The sequence below is a fragment of the Mugil cephalus genome, chromosome 7 (genome assembly GCF_022458985.1).
Source record: "Mugil cephalus isolate CIBA_MC_2020 chromosome 7, CIBA_Mcephalus_1.1, whole genome shotgun sequence".
Lineage (NCBI taxonomy): Eukaryota > Metazoa > Chordata > Actinopteri > Mugiliformes > Mugilidae > Mugil > Mugil cephalus.
The window spans coordinates 13,005,480-13,022,680 of record NC_061776.1 but is presented as its reverse complement, the minus strand read 5'-3'; the positions used below and the strand labels follow the sequence as shown (position 1 = coordinate 13,022,680).

The window sequence follows — 17,201 nt, the reverse complement described above, 5'->3', positions numbered from 1 at the left end:
TCTTATTTTTAGGGGTACTGGGACAAAGTTCAGCCCTGAAATTGGGCTAGACACACCTATGTTCACAACGACATGTTCAGGCATTGCTGAAGAGCTGCAGCAATTAAAAAATGATCATGTGTGCACCGCAGTGGTAGTCTACACGGTGAAAATGAGTTATTAAGCAGGCAAATGCCCCCGGGGAGTTCCACACCCACATGGGGCCTAAATGTTCCAGGTTAACCAGGTGGCAATTGGCAGTAATTTAATCATCTGAAAATGTTATGGAATTATAGGGACCCTGAGGCAACCTTATTACCTGATCTTGAACAGGAGGGCCCAGGGTAAAAGAATTGTTCATGTTGTTTTTGTGCATTTCAGCAGATGAAATTCTGGTTAATTATTTCAGTATGCACAGAGTGGAAAACAATATGGGTGGGTCCTACAGGATATTTTTGCCCCAGTGCCCTATGCATATTAATCTAATCCTTGTCAGCTTGAGGTTTTGTGTGTGGAACCTGATTTGACTCAAAGTTTCAGTGGGATCAGATTTAACATTGTGCAGTCTGATTGTAAAGAGGATGAAAAGGATTTAGGAGTTGGCATTTTAGGTTGTGAGGTAAAGATTAGGACCCATCTTTTACAGTTACAGCTGATTGTATAATTTATTTTTATGAAATTATTTAATGATATTCATTTTTTAGTACTTTAATCTGTATTATTGGAGTTATATCATGGAATTATATATTATTTTTAAAGCAGTAAAAACACTTAAATCATCTGGGTCATCTTGACCCATTCAAGTTGCTGCTATTCATTCTCTGTGGTTTGAATTAATGCCAGCTGCTACCAGCTCAGACATTCCTGATGGTGCCTCAACAAATCAAATGTTTATTTACTGTATCTATGCCTGGACATACTGACAAGGATGAGTATGCAGTTATCTTATATTTTACAGTATACTTACTAATGTCATTACATGTTTATTTATTAATTATTACATTGCTGTCTTAAGTATTTCCATGGCCCCTGACAAAACTCACCAGTTTATTAGTTACACTAGTGTAATTAATATTCTCAAGTAACAGTTGTGCAATAACTCATCTTGCATGTCTGTTTATAATATTCTGTTTGTTGAAACAGTGTAGTAAATGTGGTGCTTGAACTCCATTTCTGTCAGTGGGCACAATAACCCATTTTGTGTCTAATGCAATATAGTTTAACCGCAACACAAACTACATCCTCCAAAGCGGTAATTGCTACAGACATAAAGGGGAATTTAGTTCAGTGTGCGTTTTTAGAACTCGATAAGTCCAGTTGCTTTAAAACAAACAAACAAACAAAAAAAAAAAACCCTGCTTTTTGTTTATGCCATGACTTGGGTAACTGAGAGCCATCACACACTTCTTCGGCTCTAAAGGACTGGTGGGAAGTTTGAGGTTTAAATAGGGAACTCTGTGGTTATAACAGAAACTTGCTGACCTGCCTTTGAGGTTGGGGGACTGTTTGTCCCTGTCCTCTTTCCCAGTCAATGGTGCCCTAACGAGCCAGTCAGAGGCTCCAGTACAGTCTCAAGGGTGACAGAAGTGTATCTTAGAATAAATGGAAACTGCTAAGAAAAATAATAAAATATATTAATTAAAACGATAGTAATAATAATATATGTTTTTACTTTTTATTTTAATTATTATTTTTTAATTAATTCGCGAATAGTCTTCCGCATCACTGCTGCGCATGCGCATCAAAGCGGGACTCGGGCTTGTTTTCAAAGCCTCGCGTCTTGTCTTCGTGTTTTATCGTCTCCCTCCGGAGCTAGTTGTTGCTCGTCCGAGGCTTGAACGGTGATTGACTATAATGGCGACGCGTTTATTCTGAGTTGAGTCCATGGGACCAGCTCTGGCTCAACAAAGGGAACGTCTTGGACGGGTATTCAGCGCCACGGACATCAGGAATAGGGAGAAGCTACCGCCAGAAGGAGGACATTTACCTCGGCCACAGGGAGCCAGGAGCGCTTTATCTCGGTAGCTTTGCTATAGCTAGCGCCTCGGTTCGCTAGGCTGCTAAGTTGAAGAGGTGGTGGTATTCTTCAGTGTGGACCAGAGGAGAGGGACAGGCAGCCTTCTGGCTACTGGGTGTCCGTCTATGCTAACAATGTGGCTACGCTGTGGGCTTTTGGGGTGATTCGTTTCTTTTTCCCCGGAGGTAACAGTTATAGTTTTCTGGAAGAGGATCCAGCCACCTCCTTGGGTAGCTAACTTAGCCACTTAGCTGGCAGGCTAGCTTTGTGGATTGTCCCAGCCTCTTTCCTGTTAGGACCTGCTCACCATTCGGGGAAAAAAAAGCGTCTCCCCCGCGCACCCGTAGCTGGCTAGCCACGTCTACTCAGCTTTGTCAACAAAAAATTAAGAACAAATTGTCGTGGCGTCGCCGCCGGAACCTGTTTCGTAAATGACCACCGGCAGGAATAACCGGGCGATGATGGAAGGAGTCGGAGCGAGAGTGGTCCGCGGACCCGACTGGAAGTGGGGGAAGCAGGACGGTGGAGAGGGACATGTTGGCACCGTGAGGAGTTTTGAAAGTCCCGAGGAGGTGGTGGTCGTCTGGGATAATGGGACCGCCGCCAACTACCGTTGTTCCGGGGCTTACGACGTGAGGATATTGGACAGTGCTCCGACAGGTAACTTTACACCGGCTGATCCATTTAAAAACGCATGCACACTGCACCAAAAGTATGCACAACATACAAGACACACAGGTTCTTTGTTTTGCATGGGTGTTGTGATTAAAATGTGAAATCACCATCAATAACCGAAAGCCATTTAAATGTTGGTGGGGCTTTTCGTGTTTACGAGGCAATTTACGTGTAGCTAAGTTATGATGTGTGTTGAATGCTGGCCACCAAGTATGTAAATACATCCTGTCTGAACAAGTAGGAGGTAAACAAGATGTGCACAAATAAAAATGTCTGCATAGCTTGTGATTCCTAAGTCGGACAGAAACAGATTCGGCTCAGTATATAAAATTTTGTGGAAGGGCTATTGATTGTGTTAATCTCCCAGACACAGCTTGTAATAATTTTATTGCAATAAATGTCAATATAGCAATCATCGTTTTTTGTAGTTCCTGTAGTGCCAGTCCCCTTTTTAATTTTTATTGACACATCTGTGACTTTTTAAAGTTGTAGAACCATATGAACATGTTGCCTTGTGCCTTGCAGTCTTGATTATCAGATGTATAATTGAGATTATAAATGTAGGCCAGTTATTCTAATAGTAAAACCAAATGTGCACCATGCTGTCATAACATACAGTCTTGAGTTATTAACTGTGACTGATACGTTCCCCCTCTCCGTCAGGCATCAAGCACGATGGAACCATGTGTGACACCTGCCGCCAACAGCCCATCATCGGTATTCGCTGGAAATGCGCGGAGTGCACCAATTACGACCTCTGCACAACATGTTACCATGGAGACAAGCATCACCTGAGACACCGGTTCTACAGGATCACCACCCCGGGCAGCGAGAGGTTAGTTAGCCTCTCTGAAGTTGCCCTTATTGTGCCTCTAGTGAGAGCTGCCGATGATGAAGTGTACACAAGCCAGGCCAGGTAGCCCCTGCCTTTCATTGCGATGGGTTGGCCTGCCCTATTGTGCGCTTAGGTTGACTTTATGTTGTCTTACGTTAGCGTGTGACATCCGAGAAGCCTTTTGTGCGCCCTGCCTCTCGGGCAGACAGAATCCATCTCCATGCTCCCAGCCTTCAGTTGCCAGGCAACTACTCACCCTCATTTTAAGGTTCAGGCAAGACCGTTTTTTAAAAATCATAATAATGCAGTGTTTTCTGTTTATATAGCATCTCAACGGTCATTTTCTGTTTTGTGTATATGTGTTTTTTTTTATTGTTTCACATGCCACTTATTGAACTTTATCCCACTGGAGTGTCTAAGATGAAGCACTGTAACGTCAGATTGACAGAGTTTAAAAGTTCAGAATTTAGGGACATTGACTTTGACCAGAAAACATTACTGTATTTCAGTGTGATGATTAGAGAAAAATACTGTATAGCAACTGCATCAAAAGTTACTAACTGTATAATACTTAAAATACTATCGCTAGTCGTGCACAGTCAAGTATTTTGACACGTTTCCGAATGCAAAAATAATCCCTTCAAGTTGTTGACATTGTTTTTATTTATCACAATTACCCTGAAGTTATTCTGTCATTTAAATGGCGTTGTTGCAGTGGATGCCCCATTATTTTCTCTTTTGTTGTTTATTTACTGCTGGAAGCTAACTTTGATTTCAAACGCTACTGCGTTTTAGTAAGCACATAATTTACTGTGAAGGCGTTCGTAGAAGTACTTTAAATTCTCCCCAGTCAGGGCATCTGAGGTCTGTGTAGACGCTTTCACAAGATGGAAAAACTTCAGAATAGATCACCGTAATGAGATCAAGTGCTCTCTACGCAACAAAATAAATCCTTAATGAGGACTTTTAGGGTTAAACAGCAAACACAACAAGTTCAGTTTAGCTCTTTTTGTTTATATATACCAAAATTGGAAACAATTTCTTCATCCATTTCAATCCCGTTTCGTCTGAACCCCATATTCTAGTAAATGAGCACATGGCCCAACAGCTGGCAGCCTTTTCAACCGAGTTCGACTTCATTTCCCCCGAGACGGACATTGCATAATGCACAATGGGTGCTGGATGTCTCCCCAACTCAGACTGCTGCTGCAGCTTGGTGGGGTGTTTTGTTACACCACATTAGACTCTTTCACTAACTGCTGAAGAGGGAGTGGTTAGAGGCCTCAAGCTGTTTGCTTTGGTTAGACCTGCAAAGTCCAGCTGCTATGTCTACCAAGGCTCGCGTAGTTATTGACTGGTAACGACTCGGCTGGATGTTTTCTTTGCTGTTATTAATTATTAATTGGTTCGACTCATAGCTGCGCTGTAATTTTGACTCCAGCTCTCAGAACTGAAGTGAAGTTTGACAACTTAACCACTTCCCTTACATTTGCATTTGTTGTCAGTGGGTAAAACCGAAAAGGGAAGAAGATGGTGAAGAGTGAAATCTGCCCTGCTACTAAGATTGTTGTTATTCGTTACGTTATGACTTGACACCAGCTTCTCGATAACGTGCCGAGATTATGAATTTAATTGTGTGACACGAAATTCCTATAAGTAGAAGTTAAGGAGTCATCTTGAAACATGTTTCTGGTTTCATGTGTTTTTTTTTTTCATGTGTTTTGTTTTGATCTAAAATTAGTTGCCCGGGATGAGTGATTTATAATTATCACCAAAGACTTGGCTCAAATATTAGATTAGTTGAGGTTAAGGCCGTTTGTCTTCTGTAGAATAAAATGAAATACACAATACTCCATAAAAGTCCGCACACATATAGGGATGTGTCTACAAAGTGATGAATTATAATATGTTTAATTAACTAATAACTGTTACGTAGCAGACACTGTCGCCTCCGCTGCCGTGCATATTTGCCATTCACTCATCCAAACTGAGTCCTCATAATAAAAAATGAAAATAATGGCCTCTTTCAATTTATTTATCTCCGCAGAGTACTTTTGGAGTCACGTCGCAAGTCAAAGAAGATCACGGCCAGAGGGATCTTCACCGGAGGACGGGTTGTGAGAGGAGTGGACTGGCAATGGGAAGACCAGGATGGAGGCAATGGGAGGAGAGGAAAGGTCAGCCATTTGTTTTTTCTAACTCCTGAAAAAGCAAAACGTGTAAGTGCTGCTCTGTTGATCTGGAAAAGCAAAGAGGACCTCATTATTTGAGTGGATAGTCATGCACACAGTTGGGTCAGTGTTGTCAGACGTTTCTGTCTTTATTTCTCGTATAGGTCGAAGCTCATTCGCCGCTCTTAGATTTTCTTTTCCTTTCTAAAGACGTGGCTACAAATCCAGGACTTAAGTAAAGGCAAACTGTGGCTGATACAAAGATCAATGATATTTAAAAAATAAAGAAAATCCTATTTCACAAGGAGGCTTTTGAGTGTTTGAACAGATGAGCAAGGTTACAAAAGGTCCTTGTTGAAAAAATATTGACAAGTTTTAACTTAACAGCAAGGCCGCACAATTAAATGGATAATAAATAATTGTCTGAAGGCAACGCTTGCTTAGTGAGGCGGCCAGGAGGAGACTCAAGGATATTTTGACCTAAACAATTACCCGAGGCATCCTAGGATATGATTTCATTAAAACGCAACTCAAAACAGGAAGGGGGACTGTCTGACTCAACATGTTATTAACATGGACTTACAATGCAAAGACAAAAGGACTAAGCAAAGGTATTTCTCAAGGTATTTCGCTTTGTTCTGTACTATGAGTTACTAGACTCCCGAAACAATCCGGCGACAGTCGACAGTAAAGTTGTTGCATTGTATCCCTCTCACATTGTCAACTTCAAATACGCGTAGTATCTTAAAACCTGAAAGGTGTCCTTCCCGATATGATTTGAATCCAAGCATGGTACTGCTTGTCCACGTGTGAATGGCAACAGTAGCTCAGAGAATACGTGACTGAAATCTCTTTTTGTCCTTGGTTTCACGCTGTTGATTCCTATTCATCTTTACCGAGGCTGTAAACAGGCCTCCTTGCTGCAGGTTATTCCAAGCTTAAATACATCATTAGAAAGTAATACAGTGTCTGATGAGGCTGCGTTTGTTTAGCTCAATCTATTTAGATTTATACTGTAACCGTGCTGTAAAGTGCTTGTATTTTGACTCCGGTCCAGACCCCAGAGTATTCAATTTAAGAGCCCCTCCAGGCAATTTAAGACTTCATTTTGCTGTGTTATTTAATGGCATATCTCATTACTGTTTTATGATGCTGTAAGCAATACGCTCTCCAGAAAACCGCTATTACACGTCCTGCAGCTTAGATGTTCTGTTAGGTTTGCATGAATATTACCTCCTAAGGCCCATTAATCAATTAGCTCCGGAAGGGGCCTGAAAATAATTTAACAGTTTGATTTCTGTATTTACTTAAGGCTCAACTTTTAATTAAAGGATTAATTTGCTCCACTACAGCTCTTCTCTTGGCACTTTCCCGTTATTATGAAAGCGGCGTTGCTGCTTATGATGCAGGGAGAACTCTCTGGTTAAAATCCCAAATGTGTTTTCCAAATTTGAATTGATTTTGCAGTCCACTGTTCATAGCTCGTTGCTAATTTATGCTTGTAACACATAATTGCAGTTGGCTTACAGGGGAAAATCTTGTGAACTGGTTCTTAGTCAGGTACAGCGTTACTCACAATGCAAGACAGTAGCTACTGACTCATGGAAAGGATGAGTACAAATGCTGTGGTTTGTTCATTACGTTTGGCCTATTCATCAAATTTAAATGTGGAGCAGATAATACAACAATACAACATCAGGCCAGTCGGACGACTCCTACACTTTTTTTTTTTTACATCTGATTTTGCAAGTACAATTATGAATCATGTCAAACATTTCTTGTTTGGATGTTTCCAAAAAAGTTTTAAAAAAAAAACGGAAACTGGAACTTTTTGAGAAACTCTTGTTTGGATGAAAAGTGTTTCCCCACCGGCTCTTTCTGTGTTCATGCTGAACTAGACTTGCGGTTGTCTCGTTTTGCTTCGTACAAGCAAACGGCAATAGTTGAACATTTTCAATTAAACCGTCCTTTGGAGATTACAGGAGAACACCTAACACGCTGAAAACAATAAAGCTTTTTAGCATTGACTGTAAAAACACAATTAAGGGAACGCAATAACAAAATCTAATCGTGATCCCACGAGCCGAAATCTAATCAGATTTGTCCCGCCTCTGATGTTTGTCAGTATTTAGGGAATTGGACCTTCCTCGAAGTGGAAATAACAGCCTCAGATTAGAGTACGTGAACTTGCCAATGACTTTTCTTCTCATCTGTCACACATACAGTCTCCCACCACCTAAGAAGCGAACAGAGGAAAAACTTAATAATGTAATAATGAGGTTGTACACGACCAGATGTAGATGCTGCGCCACTCGAGAAGCTCAAGTTCAATTTCACACACCTCGTCTTTGAGCCGGGCACTGAATGCTTATTTGTCTCTGGGCTTGTACTCCCATAGTTTAACCTTCATCTGACCAGGATCGATGAATCGTTGCTATATTATATTATACATTATTGCTTTAATATTTTAAGCAGATGAAAACGCCGCTTTGAAACCTTCCACTGAGAAAGCAGTCAATATTTGCTCAGTGTTTCATTCTCAGCTACGCCGAATGTTTTCTTTTCATATAATTGGGATTAAAACTGTCTGTTTCTCATCCCGCCTCCTCCTCCTCCTCACTCAGGTGACCGAGATCCAGGACTGGAGCGCCGCCAGCCCTCACAGCGCCGCCTACGTGCTGTGGGACAACGGGGCCAAGAACCTGTACAGAGTTGGCTTTGAGGGAATGGTGAGCAAACTTCTAGTCTGACCCTCACTTACTCGCACACACACACGCAGACAAAGTCTCACAAAAGATCAGCTGTCGGTCAGCTTTTGTGTTCGGCCGTAGGGCTGAGGCTCTTTATTTTGCTGCCGGGCCTTTGTGAGAGCCACGCAGCCAGCGTGAGCAAGGCGCCATTGTGCAGGCAGCTGGAAGGGGAAGGTATCTGCATGATAAAAGGCAAATCTGTTCTTTTCTGCTTTTTTAGGGGGAGAGAGCGAACATGGAGGTCAACTTTAGAGAGAGGAGAGGAGGGGGGGGGGTTGTCGTGGGCTCGGCGACACGCGCGTCCCAGATGAAGAGCGTTGTCTCCATTGGTGGAGACGGCCCTTGCCTTTTTACAAATGTGACCAATCGGGTTTCTTAGTTGCACAACAGATTTGTTCTTTGTCATTCTAATAAATTGAAAGGAAGGTAGATGGCATCTGTCTCTGGATTAAGTAAATCGTGGATTAGACCTCCCATCTCGGCTGTTTTTCATTTTAGACAACTGGCAAAATAAACAAATAAATAAATAAAGATCCAAAATGGGACCACAGTTTAGTGCATGTTCCAAATGCAGCATGAGAGGCCGCCACCTTTCCTGTTTTGTAATGTTTGCTCTGTGCACCAAAGTCCTGTAAGATGAAACGCGTCCTGCTGCCTGCATGCGGTACGACAGACACGAGTCATTAAATTGTTGAGACTTGTCGTAGTCAGGACTTTAGTGTTCCGGCAGTTCAGGGGAGTGTTTCCACCTCCTTGTGATCATCCCTGCCCTCTAACTCCGCCACAGTGGCTGCACATCTGAGTCATCACAAATGATATGATGCTTTCTCGGTGTAGCAATAGTGTTTTCGTTGTCCTGCCTCACCCTCAGGGCGCTGACAGTGTTGGTATTCCAGGCAACTATTGTACCACTGCAGCCGAAGTGTGTAAATTCCCAGATTCATTATTCATGATCATGCCCCGCTAATGGAATTACCTTGGGTGATTATCTAACCCTTTCTTTTTCTTTTTTCTTTTTTTTTCTCTCTCAGTCGGATCTGAAATGTGTCCAGGATGCCAAAGGAGGCTCGTTTTACAGGGATCACTGTCCTGTTTTAGGTGAGTAATCCTGTGATCTGTGTCTATCGTCATTATTGCACCAATTCTCTCACCTATCGTTCTGGTGCAGTGAATTCAAGGGCATTAGGGGAGTTGTGCTTGTAGTTGAGCCTTTCCGGCCACTAGATGTCAGCACTACATAGTCACCTGGCTATTAAAAGCAGGTATAGGCTCAGGTCATGCAGCTACAATGCTCCACGTATTCCAGGAATAAATTGTCTCCCTGGATTCGACACTGCAGGAGAAGCATCTCATTAAGTTCAACGGTGTCACTATTATAGATGGCAGCAATTTTGATACGTAGTAATGCAGCACAGTGCAGTAATCCTTCATCTTGAATGTCGTTTCCAGTTTTTCAGCATGTATTTTTTATTTTTTTTTTTGGTTTAAAGTCACTTCTATTAATAATTGATAACCGTAACATTACCTTTATCTCCCAGGTGAGCAGAATGGCAACAGAAATCCTGGCGGCCTTCAGATCGGAGACCTGGTCAACATCGATCTGGATCTGGAGATCGTTCAGTCCCTCCAACACGGCCACGGGGGATGGACCGACGGGATGTTCGAGACCCTCACCACCACCGGCACAGTGTGCGGCATAGACGAAGATCACGACATCGTGGTTCAGTACCCCAGCGGGAACAGGTGAGTTTCTCCACAGATCTGGCTCAGATGCGTCGGCTGCCACTTAAACGGACTGCCGAAACATCACACACACGCATTTCCTGAGTTTTATGTAGCCACTTCTCAACTTAGGTGAGCCGGAGCTCGCAAAACACGTGTTAGCACATCTTCACTGTAATGTTCCACCCGAGGAAAGACTCTCTCAAGTTGTAAAACTGCATCTCGCCCAACTTGGCGAGCTGTTCCGTTTTATGAATTCTAAGTGAGTTAGTCTGTGTTGCTTGAATGCGCTCATTTACGTATCCTCAGGTGGACATTCAACCCAGCGGTGCTGACGAAGGCCAACGTGGTGCGCAGCGGCGAGGTCGCGGCCGGCGCAGAAGGAGGCAGTTCTCAGTTCCTAGTCGGAGACCTGGTCCAGATCTGCTACGACATCGACCGCATCAAGCTGCTACAGAGAGGCCACGGAGAGTGGGCCGAGGCGATGCTGCCCGTAAGAGTTTAATAGATGTTGGCGCTAATTTGTGTGAATTGACCGGGCTCACGATCAGCCCTGAGGTTGTGAACGTCAGTCAATTTTTCTGCTAACATAAATATGAATGTTCTGCAGCACTCTTTCAATAACCCACTGGTTTTCTGATTAATGCTTTTCTGAAAATTGCTGTAGAATAATTTTAGTTCTTTAGGAATTACATCATCTTATGCTAGACCGTGGCTATAAAGATGTTCTACAAAAATGATTTTACTTCAATTATAACGCGCAGCATCGAGAATTCTCTCCTCGACCGGTCTGGCTGTTCTGCTGAATCTTTTCGAAATCCATTTTTTTTTTTCAGTACAATACAATTGGAAGAGTAAAGTTGAGACTTTACTCTTCCAATTGTATCGTTGGAAGTTTATTGCTGCCCAGCGTGCTTCAGGTTATGTAATGTCAGTCTACTCCAATATTCCCACTTGTCCCTGCCAAACTGGGCCCCCTCAACACCTAATGAACCTTAAAACCCTGAGATGGGTTGTCGTTTTGATCACTAACCGCGGCTGTTTGCCGCACGCTGCTGCAGTCCCCGTTATTAATGGCATCCTCCAGGACAGCCCCAGACCCGACTCGACAGACTCAACGCGCCTCTTTCCCCACGCAGCCGGGATCGAGATGCTATAATTCAAAATTGGATAGCATTATGCTCTTGCCTCTCTATATTGCCTGTATAGATGAGGAATAGTCTAGCATCTCGAAGGCTCTCCTTTTTTTTTTTATATATATATATCCATCTTCTTTCTTGTGCAAGTGAATAATGAGAACGGAGATAGAATCGAAAATGCGTTGCTTTTTTCTTGTGTTTTTTTTTTTTTTTGTATTTGCGCTGAGCTTAGATTCTCCTCCGTGTGGGACAATTGCTTTGTTTCGTCAGTATTTCCTCCACTTCATCCTTTTTTCTCCCACCTCTGCTTTTGTAGCTCTTGCAATCTTTCTCCATCTGCCGCTTACAGACTCTGTTACACAGCACATAGCCCTGAGACAACAATCCTCCATATACTAATGAGTTTGTCGCACCGTCTCTAAACAGACCCTGGGCAAGGTGGGCCGTGTGCAGCAGATCTACTCTGACAGTGACCTGAAGGTGGAGGTTTGCGGGACGTCTTGGACGTACAATCCTGCGGCCGTCACCAAGATTGCCCCCTCCGGCTCTGCTGTCAGCAACGCCTCTGGAGGTATGCGTCAACGTGTCCTGCTGTCTTTTTTTTAGTTCTTTATTCTCCCCACTCCCTGCTTTCTGGAACCCGCGTGCGTGCAATCAATCTCTGATGTTTTCCCCTTGTTTGGTCAGAGCGTCTGTCTCAGTTGCTGAAGAAGCTGTTTGAGACTCAGGAGTCTGGAGACATCAACGAGGAGCTGGTCAAGGCGGCGGCCAACGGGGACCTGACCAAAGTGGAGGACATTCTTAAGAGGCCTGACGTAGATGTAAGTGGTCCAAAAACGGCGATGCAAGCACCTGCCGGATGTCTACGTGATTTAACAAATAAATATATCCCGAAGATCTGAGTACATTTATAATCGGAGCTCCGCAACTCCCGTGCTCCGCTGTCCTCTCAGTATATTGAAGAGGGGGAGAGTCTCCCAGGGAATGTTTCTAAGATCCTCCCATCCCTGCACCTCTCTCAATCTGAAAAGCATTAAGGCTGAGCCTGGAGGAGGCACCGAGGAGCACTGGTGTGCACTGCAGCACAGACCCAGAGTCACTCTCAGAATCAAGTGGATAGCTACAAATCCCAGATGGTTGTAGATTTTGTTCTGACACAGGCTGCAGAACACGGAAAACACCCATTTTCCACAGGAAAAAAAAAAATCTGTGGCCAGTATAGGTTATGAGAAACGGTTACGTCGAGTCTGCAACACTGTCTTCACTCCCGGCGAGGGAGTGAATAAGTGTGTGTGTGTCATTGGCGAGGGCTGGCCACATGCCCTATTGCCTTTCAGTGGAATTATTTGCTTAAAGCTGAGCACACGGAGCCCGGCCAAGTGATCTGGCTGCCAGGACAAGAGACGTCTCGAGACTCCCAAAGGGGGTCCGCATTAATATTTATGCTCCGAGTTTTTGCAGTGCTGCAGTTGGTGATGAAACATGCACGCACAGTCGTGCATGCACATCCACTCATACGAATGCTTAAACACACCCTCGCCTCCCCTCTTATCTCCTAACTGTTAATCCGACAGATTCAGATTCACACGCGCTCATGTTCTCACCGGCTCTCGATGTGTTTCGCAGGTGAACGGGCAGTGTGCTGGACACACCGCCATGCAGGCAGCCAGTCAGAACGGTCACGTGGACGTCCTGAAGCTGCTGCTGAAACACAATGTGGACTTGGAGGCTGAGGTTGGTATAATTAAAAAAAAAAAAACAATAAATAATCATCTCATCTGTGTTCTTATCGCAAATGTATCTTAATCTATTATACGGTATTTCATAAAGGTGAAAATCCAATCGTGGGCTTAACGCTGAGTCACTGTTCATGTGTGTCACTGTGCTCAGGACAAAGATGGAGACCGGGCGGTGCACCACGCGGCCTTCGGCGACGAGGGCTCTGTCATCGAGGTGCTGCAGAGGGGCGGTGCCGACTTAAACGCCAGGAACAAGCGGAGGCAGACACCATTACACATAGCCGTCAACAAAGGCCACCTACAAGTGGTTAAAACCCTGTTGGACTTTGGCTGCCACCCCAGCCTCCAGGTATCGGCCGCTGTGACTTATTTACTTGCTGAGAAATACTTTGTGCTTTGTGCATTGTTTGTAAACTGCACAGTTTGGAAGCGTGACATGATGGCTGGGCTGCCACGGTTTGAATCAGAGTGGTTAAAGACTAGTAACTATCCGTTCGTTTTTTTTCCTTCAGGATTCAGAGGGGGACACACCTCTGCACGATGCCATTAGCAAGAAGAGAGATGACATGCTGTCAGTGCTGCTGGAGGCCGGCGCTGACGTCACCATCACCAACAATAACGGGTTCAATGCCTTGCATCATGCTGCCCTGCGAGGAAACCCCAGGTACGTGACACTTCCCTGTCGCTGCGAGCTGTCACACCTATCGCGCGCGTGTGCGAGGAATAAGCGCATTTAAGTGGGATCTGGGGAGGTTCGGCGTCTGCTGAATGCAGCAACGCCAAGTTTAGGTAAATGTCGAATCCTGAAATTTACTTCGCAATACCTTCGCACCTCTCCCGTCTGTCGAATGCTGTAAAATATTCATGGAGAACGAGCGAGGGAGGAAAAGTAATTGTTTCTCCGACGTCTTCTGATTCAGCCTTGATGCCTCGCAATTAGAGCCTCGTCTCATAAGTAACGGTAACAAAAAGTAAGCAAATCCAAAGATCAAATTGGACCAACCACGCACGGAAATAATTAAATTTAACTTCAGTGGGAAATGTAACCACGCACTGTCAGCGGCCACGAGGTATCTTACACTTCTAAAGATGGCGTCAGTAGGAGCTAGCCCTGGTGAGGCAGACATAGAAAATGCTACGTCGGACAAAACTTCAGCTTTTCTATAAATATTTTAATAGAAGTCATAAAGTGGAGCTTGACATCTGAAAGTGCAGCAGTTCAGGACATGGGTAGTGTGTCCAACATCATTTTTTTTAACGAAAGCCACAATACAAAGTTTCCCAAAACGACACTTTCCTAGTGCAGAGTTTCTAAGTCTATTAAGCAGACACACTTGGCAACTTTATGAAATTCGATTGTTCAGTTTGTTTGTTATTTTTTGACTGAATTGCTCCCATATAGTACCTGGCACCACCTAATTCCATGACTATTTGTTCCTAACATTTGATTTTTATGTTATTTTCAAATGATTTTTTTTCCCTTAACCTCATTTATTTTGACAATGCATTTTCCTTTATTTAATTTTGTGTTATTAGAAGACTTTTGAGAAATATTATTCCCATTTCCTGCCTGTGATCAGACCATTAAGAGAAAGGCAGACGAAGAACAGCAGAAAGTACCTTGTTGTCTTTGTTGCAATTGAATCATATCAAAAAAAGAACAAGAACACAGGACTAAACTGGACTAAAGGAAAATATGCTCAGCCAGGAGCAATGAATCATATCATAGCTTTTACTTTTATTCTTTGATACTGATCACACAGCTAAATTCATTTCAAAGCACTACAGTTCATATCAAACACTTTAAAATATTCGTCACAGTTGCAACCGGTGGAGTCTATGCTTTACTTTGTAGCTGCCAGAGTACAGAGGCCATAACAGAATCACTAATCTGTTACTTAATCACACTCCCTTGGAATGAAGGATGTGGACTCACCATATACATACTTAATCTAGGGGACGGTCTAGGCACAGTCACTTAAGCAAATACAACATTTTGATTAACTGGCAGAAACCCTATTAAGGATGGGTTTAAAAATGTGCGTTTGCTTACAAATAGTTGTTTCTTACACAGATCAATCATGATTTATCTCCTCAGCGTCTTCCAAATTGATCAAATATCTAAATTGAATTGACCACTTGACGCAGAGATTTCTTCTGCAGATTCCACTTCATTTTAAAAGTACTATTAAAACTAAAGTAGGTCCAATTCTTCTGTTTCACTGTATTCGGTTTGGAGCGGGCCTGTGGGCCACATCCATCTTCCCAAACAGATTCTTTTTCGTTGACTGTGTAATAACTTGTAGCTTTTAAAGTTAATTTGTTGTTTGGTATTTGCGGTTATGCTCGTCCGCCTCTGTGCTGTGAGCAGAATCTGGCCCGTGCAGCAGCAGCAGCAGCAGCAGCAGCAGCAGCGACGCAGTTCATCTTGTCCTTGGCCACTGCTATTTCTGGCCAGCAGGTCGCTGTTCCACTCTTTGGCTTGTTTTATTCTCGTCTCTATCAACCGTGCGCATGTTAAAGATGGCTCGGAGAGACGACTGTCTGTATCGGGTTGACCCGTCCGGGGGTCTCTGAAAAGGTGATGGCTATCGATATTACACGGGTGAAAAGACTGGAGTGTTTCTAGAAAAAGTTAACAGCTGCCGAGTGCTTTGGCCGCGTACGTGCGTGTTTGCTTGCGAGCGCGGTTATCCAAGGCTAAATGTCATTCCCCTTCTCTGGCATTTATTCCTCTGGCGTTGGGACAAATGGAATTGAGGTCAGGGGGCTGTGGAACACCTGTCACCTGCTGCAAGCCCGGATGGACCCGGATGGACCCGGCCCTCCACCTCTGGTGCATTACAGAATAGTTTATCTAAAGCCCGTTCCTGTTTACTACGTGGAGTGTTGATTTGCAGATCGCCTTAAATCTGTGGGCAGCGTGGTTTTCAAATAAACATGTTTTACTATAGTTAAATGTTTATTTCGTTCTAAAGAGCTAATAGTTTAAAATGATAGTGTTAACGGTAATTATTTTATACAAATAATAAATAATTAATCGTTACACTAATAACGGCAGCAAATATACTGAACTGTTCAACATTTAAATGTAATAAAAGTTAGTATAGAATAATGTGTACATCATTTATTTATATTAAAAAAAGATACAGGAACGTCTGTTATTAAATTTAATCCCGTCTCTAAATGTTAAGTCTTTTTTTGTACCTGCACCGAACAAATAACTGAAAGACATAAAAATGACAAATTGGCCGTGTGGTCAGCGTTTCCCAGCTGGTCTTTGTAATCTGAGAGGGGAAACAAACATTACAAGTCCGCCGTGTTGTCTTTTTATTGCGCAGCTTTTTAAACTTTAATGAATCACGGTAAAGGCGTTTAGGAAAGGTCACAGAACGGCTGAGTTTGAGCAAATCTAAATATTTAAAGCCAATGGGAGCGTAATGCGCGTAGGGTTCACAATGTACAGTAGGAATCCGCTCCGCCGTGTGACTCATTGATTTACAGTCAAAAAGTGCTGAAGTGCGGTATTTTCTGTATCAGCGTTGCGCGCGCGGGCGCCTGCTCGGGTCCACGCTCCGTCCCTTCGCCTTCAGAGAAACGAAGATATATGTCGCCCGCTCCACTCTGCCCATTTACTTTTATTTCACGCTCGAGCTCCTGCAATATTGGGGAGACGGTCCGCGAGTCCTAAAGCTCTCGAAAATCTCTCCCTGGGTTGACGTGAAAGCACCTCGTATGGCCTGTTTTTAGTGGAGAGGCAGTTGTTTCAGCTCAGTGCTTGGAGGAATTCCTAACACAGAATCATATTTCTAAAAAAGTACCCTTGATGACTGTCGATAAAAAAGTGCTCGGGAGTCTCGAGCTAATCTGGAGGCCGGGCCGATAAAAACTATACTGATGTCATTATTTCTTCCCGATGGTAACTTTTAACATCGCCTCCGCTGTTTTTTTGTGTATAGATTGCGTATCGGCACCGAATGTTCTGGTTTATATTAGCGGTCTAAAATGTTATTTCTTATTGGGGAAAAAAAAATCAACAAACTCCTTCTTTGTGTTCTGTTACACTAAGTGATTGAGTCACCAACGAGCAGAGCATTCTTCCGAGTCTCATAAGTGTGTGTGTGTGTGTGTGCCTGGGTGTTTTAAAAGCATGGGTGCGTCTTCCAGCAGTGGA

At 43.4% G+C, this 17,201-nt stretch overlaps 1 protein-coding gene across 5 annotated transcripts in view; it reads left to right on the top strand.

The window, feature by feature from the left end:
* Positions 1 to 1,765: 1,765 nt before the first annotated feature.
* The window catches only part of mib1 (MIB E3 ubiquitin protein ligase 1), a 48,317-nt gene continuing 32,881 nt past the window's right edge, over positions 1,766 to 17,201 (top strand). For all 5 annotated transcript variants that reach the window (XM_047588721.1, XM_047588720.1, XM_047588722.1 and 2 more), the window contains exons 1-12: positions 1,766 to 2,656; positions 3,335 to 3,506; positions 5,554 to 5,683; positions 8,302 to 8,406; positions 9,459 to 9,525; positions 9,966 to 10,170; positions 10,459 to 10,642; positions 11,715 to 11,859; positions 11,976 to 12,109; positions 12,915 to 13,022; positions 13,179 to 13,376; positions 13,540 to 13,691. In XM_047588721.1, coding sequence (XP_047444677.1) covers positions 2,428 to 2,656; positions 3,335 to 3,506; positions 5,554 to 5,683; positions 8,302 to 8,406; positions 9,459 to 9,525; positions 9,966 to 10,170; positions 10,459 to 10,642; positions 11,715 to 11,859; positions 11,976 to 12,109; positions 12,915 to 13,022; positions 13,179 to 13,376; positions 13,540 to 13,691 — 1,829 coding nt within the window. In that variant the 5' untranslated portion in view covers positions 1,766 to 2,427. The remainder of the gene's footprint in view (positions 2,657 to 3,334; positions 3,507 to 5,553; positions 5,684 to 8,301; positions 8,407 to 9,458; positions 9,526 to 9,965; positions 10,171 to 10,458; positions 10,643 to 11,714; positions 11,860 to 11,975; positions 12,110 to 12,914; positions 13,023 to 13,178; positions 13,377 to 13,539; positions 13,692 to 17,201) is intronic.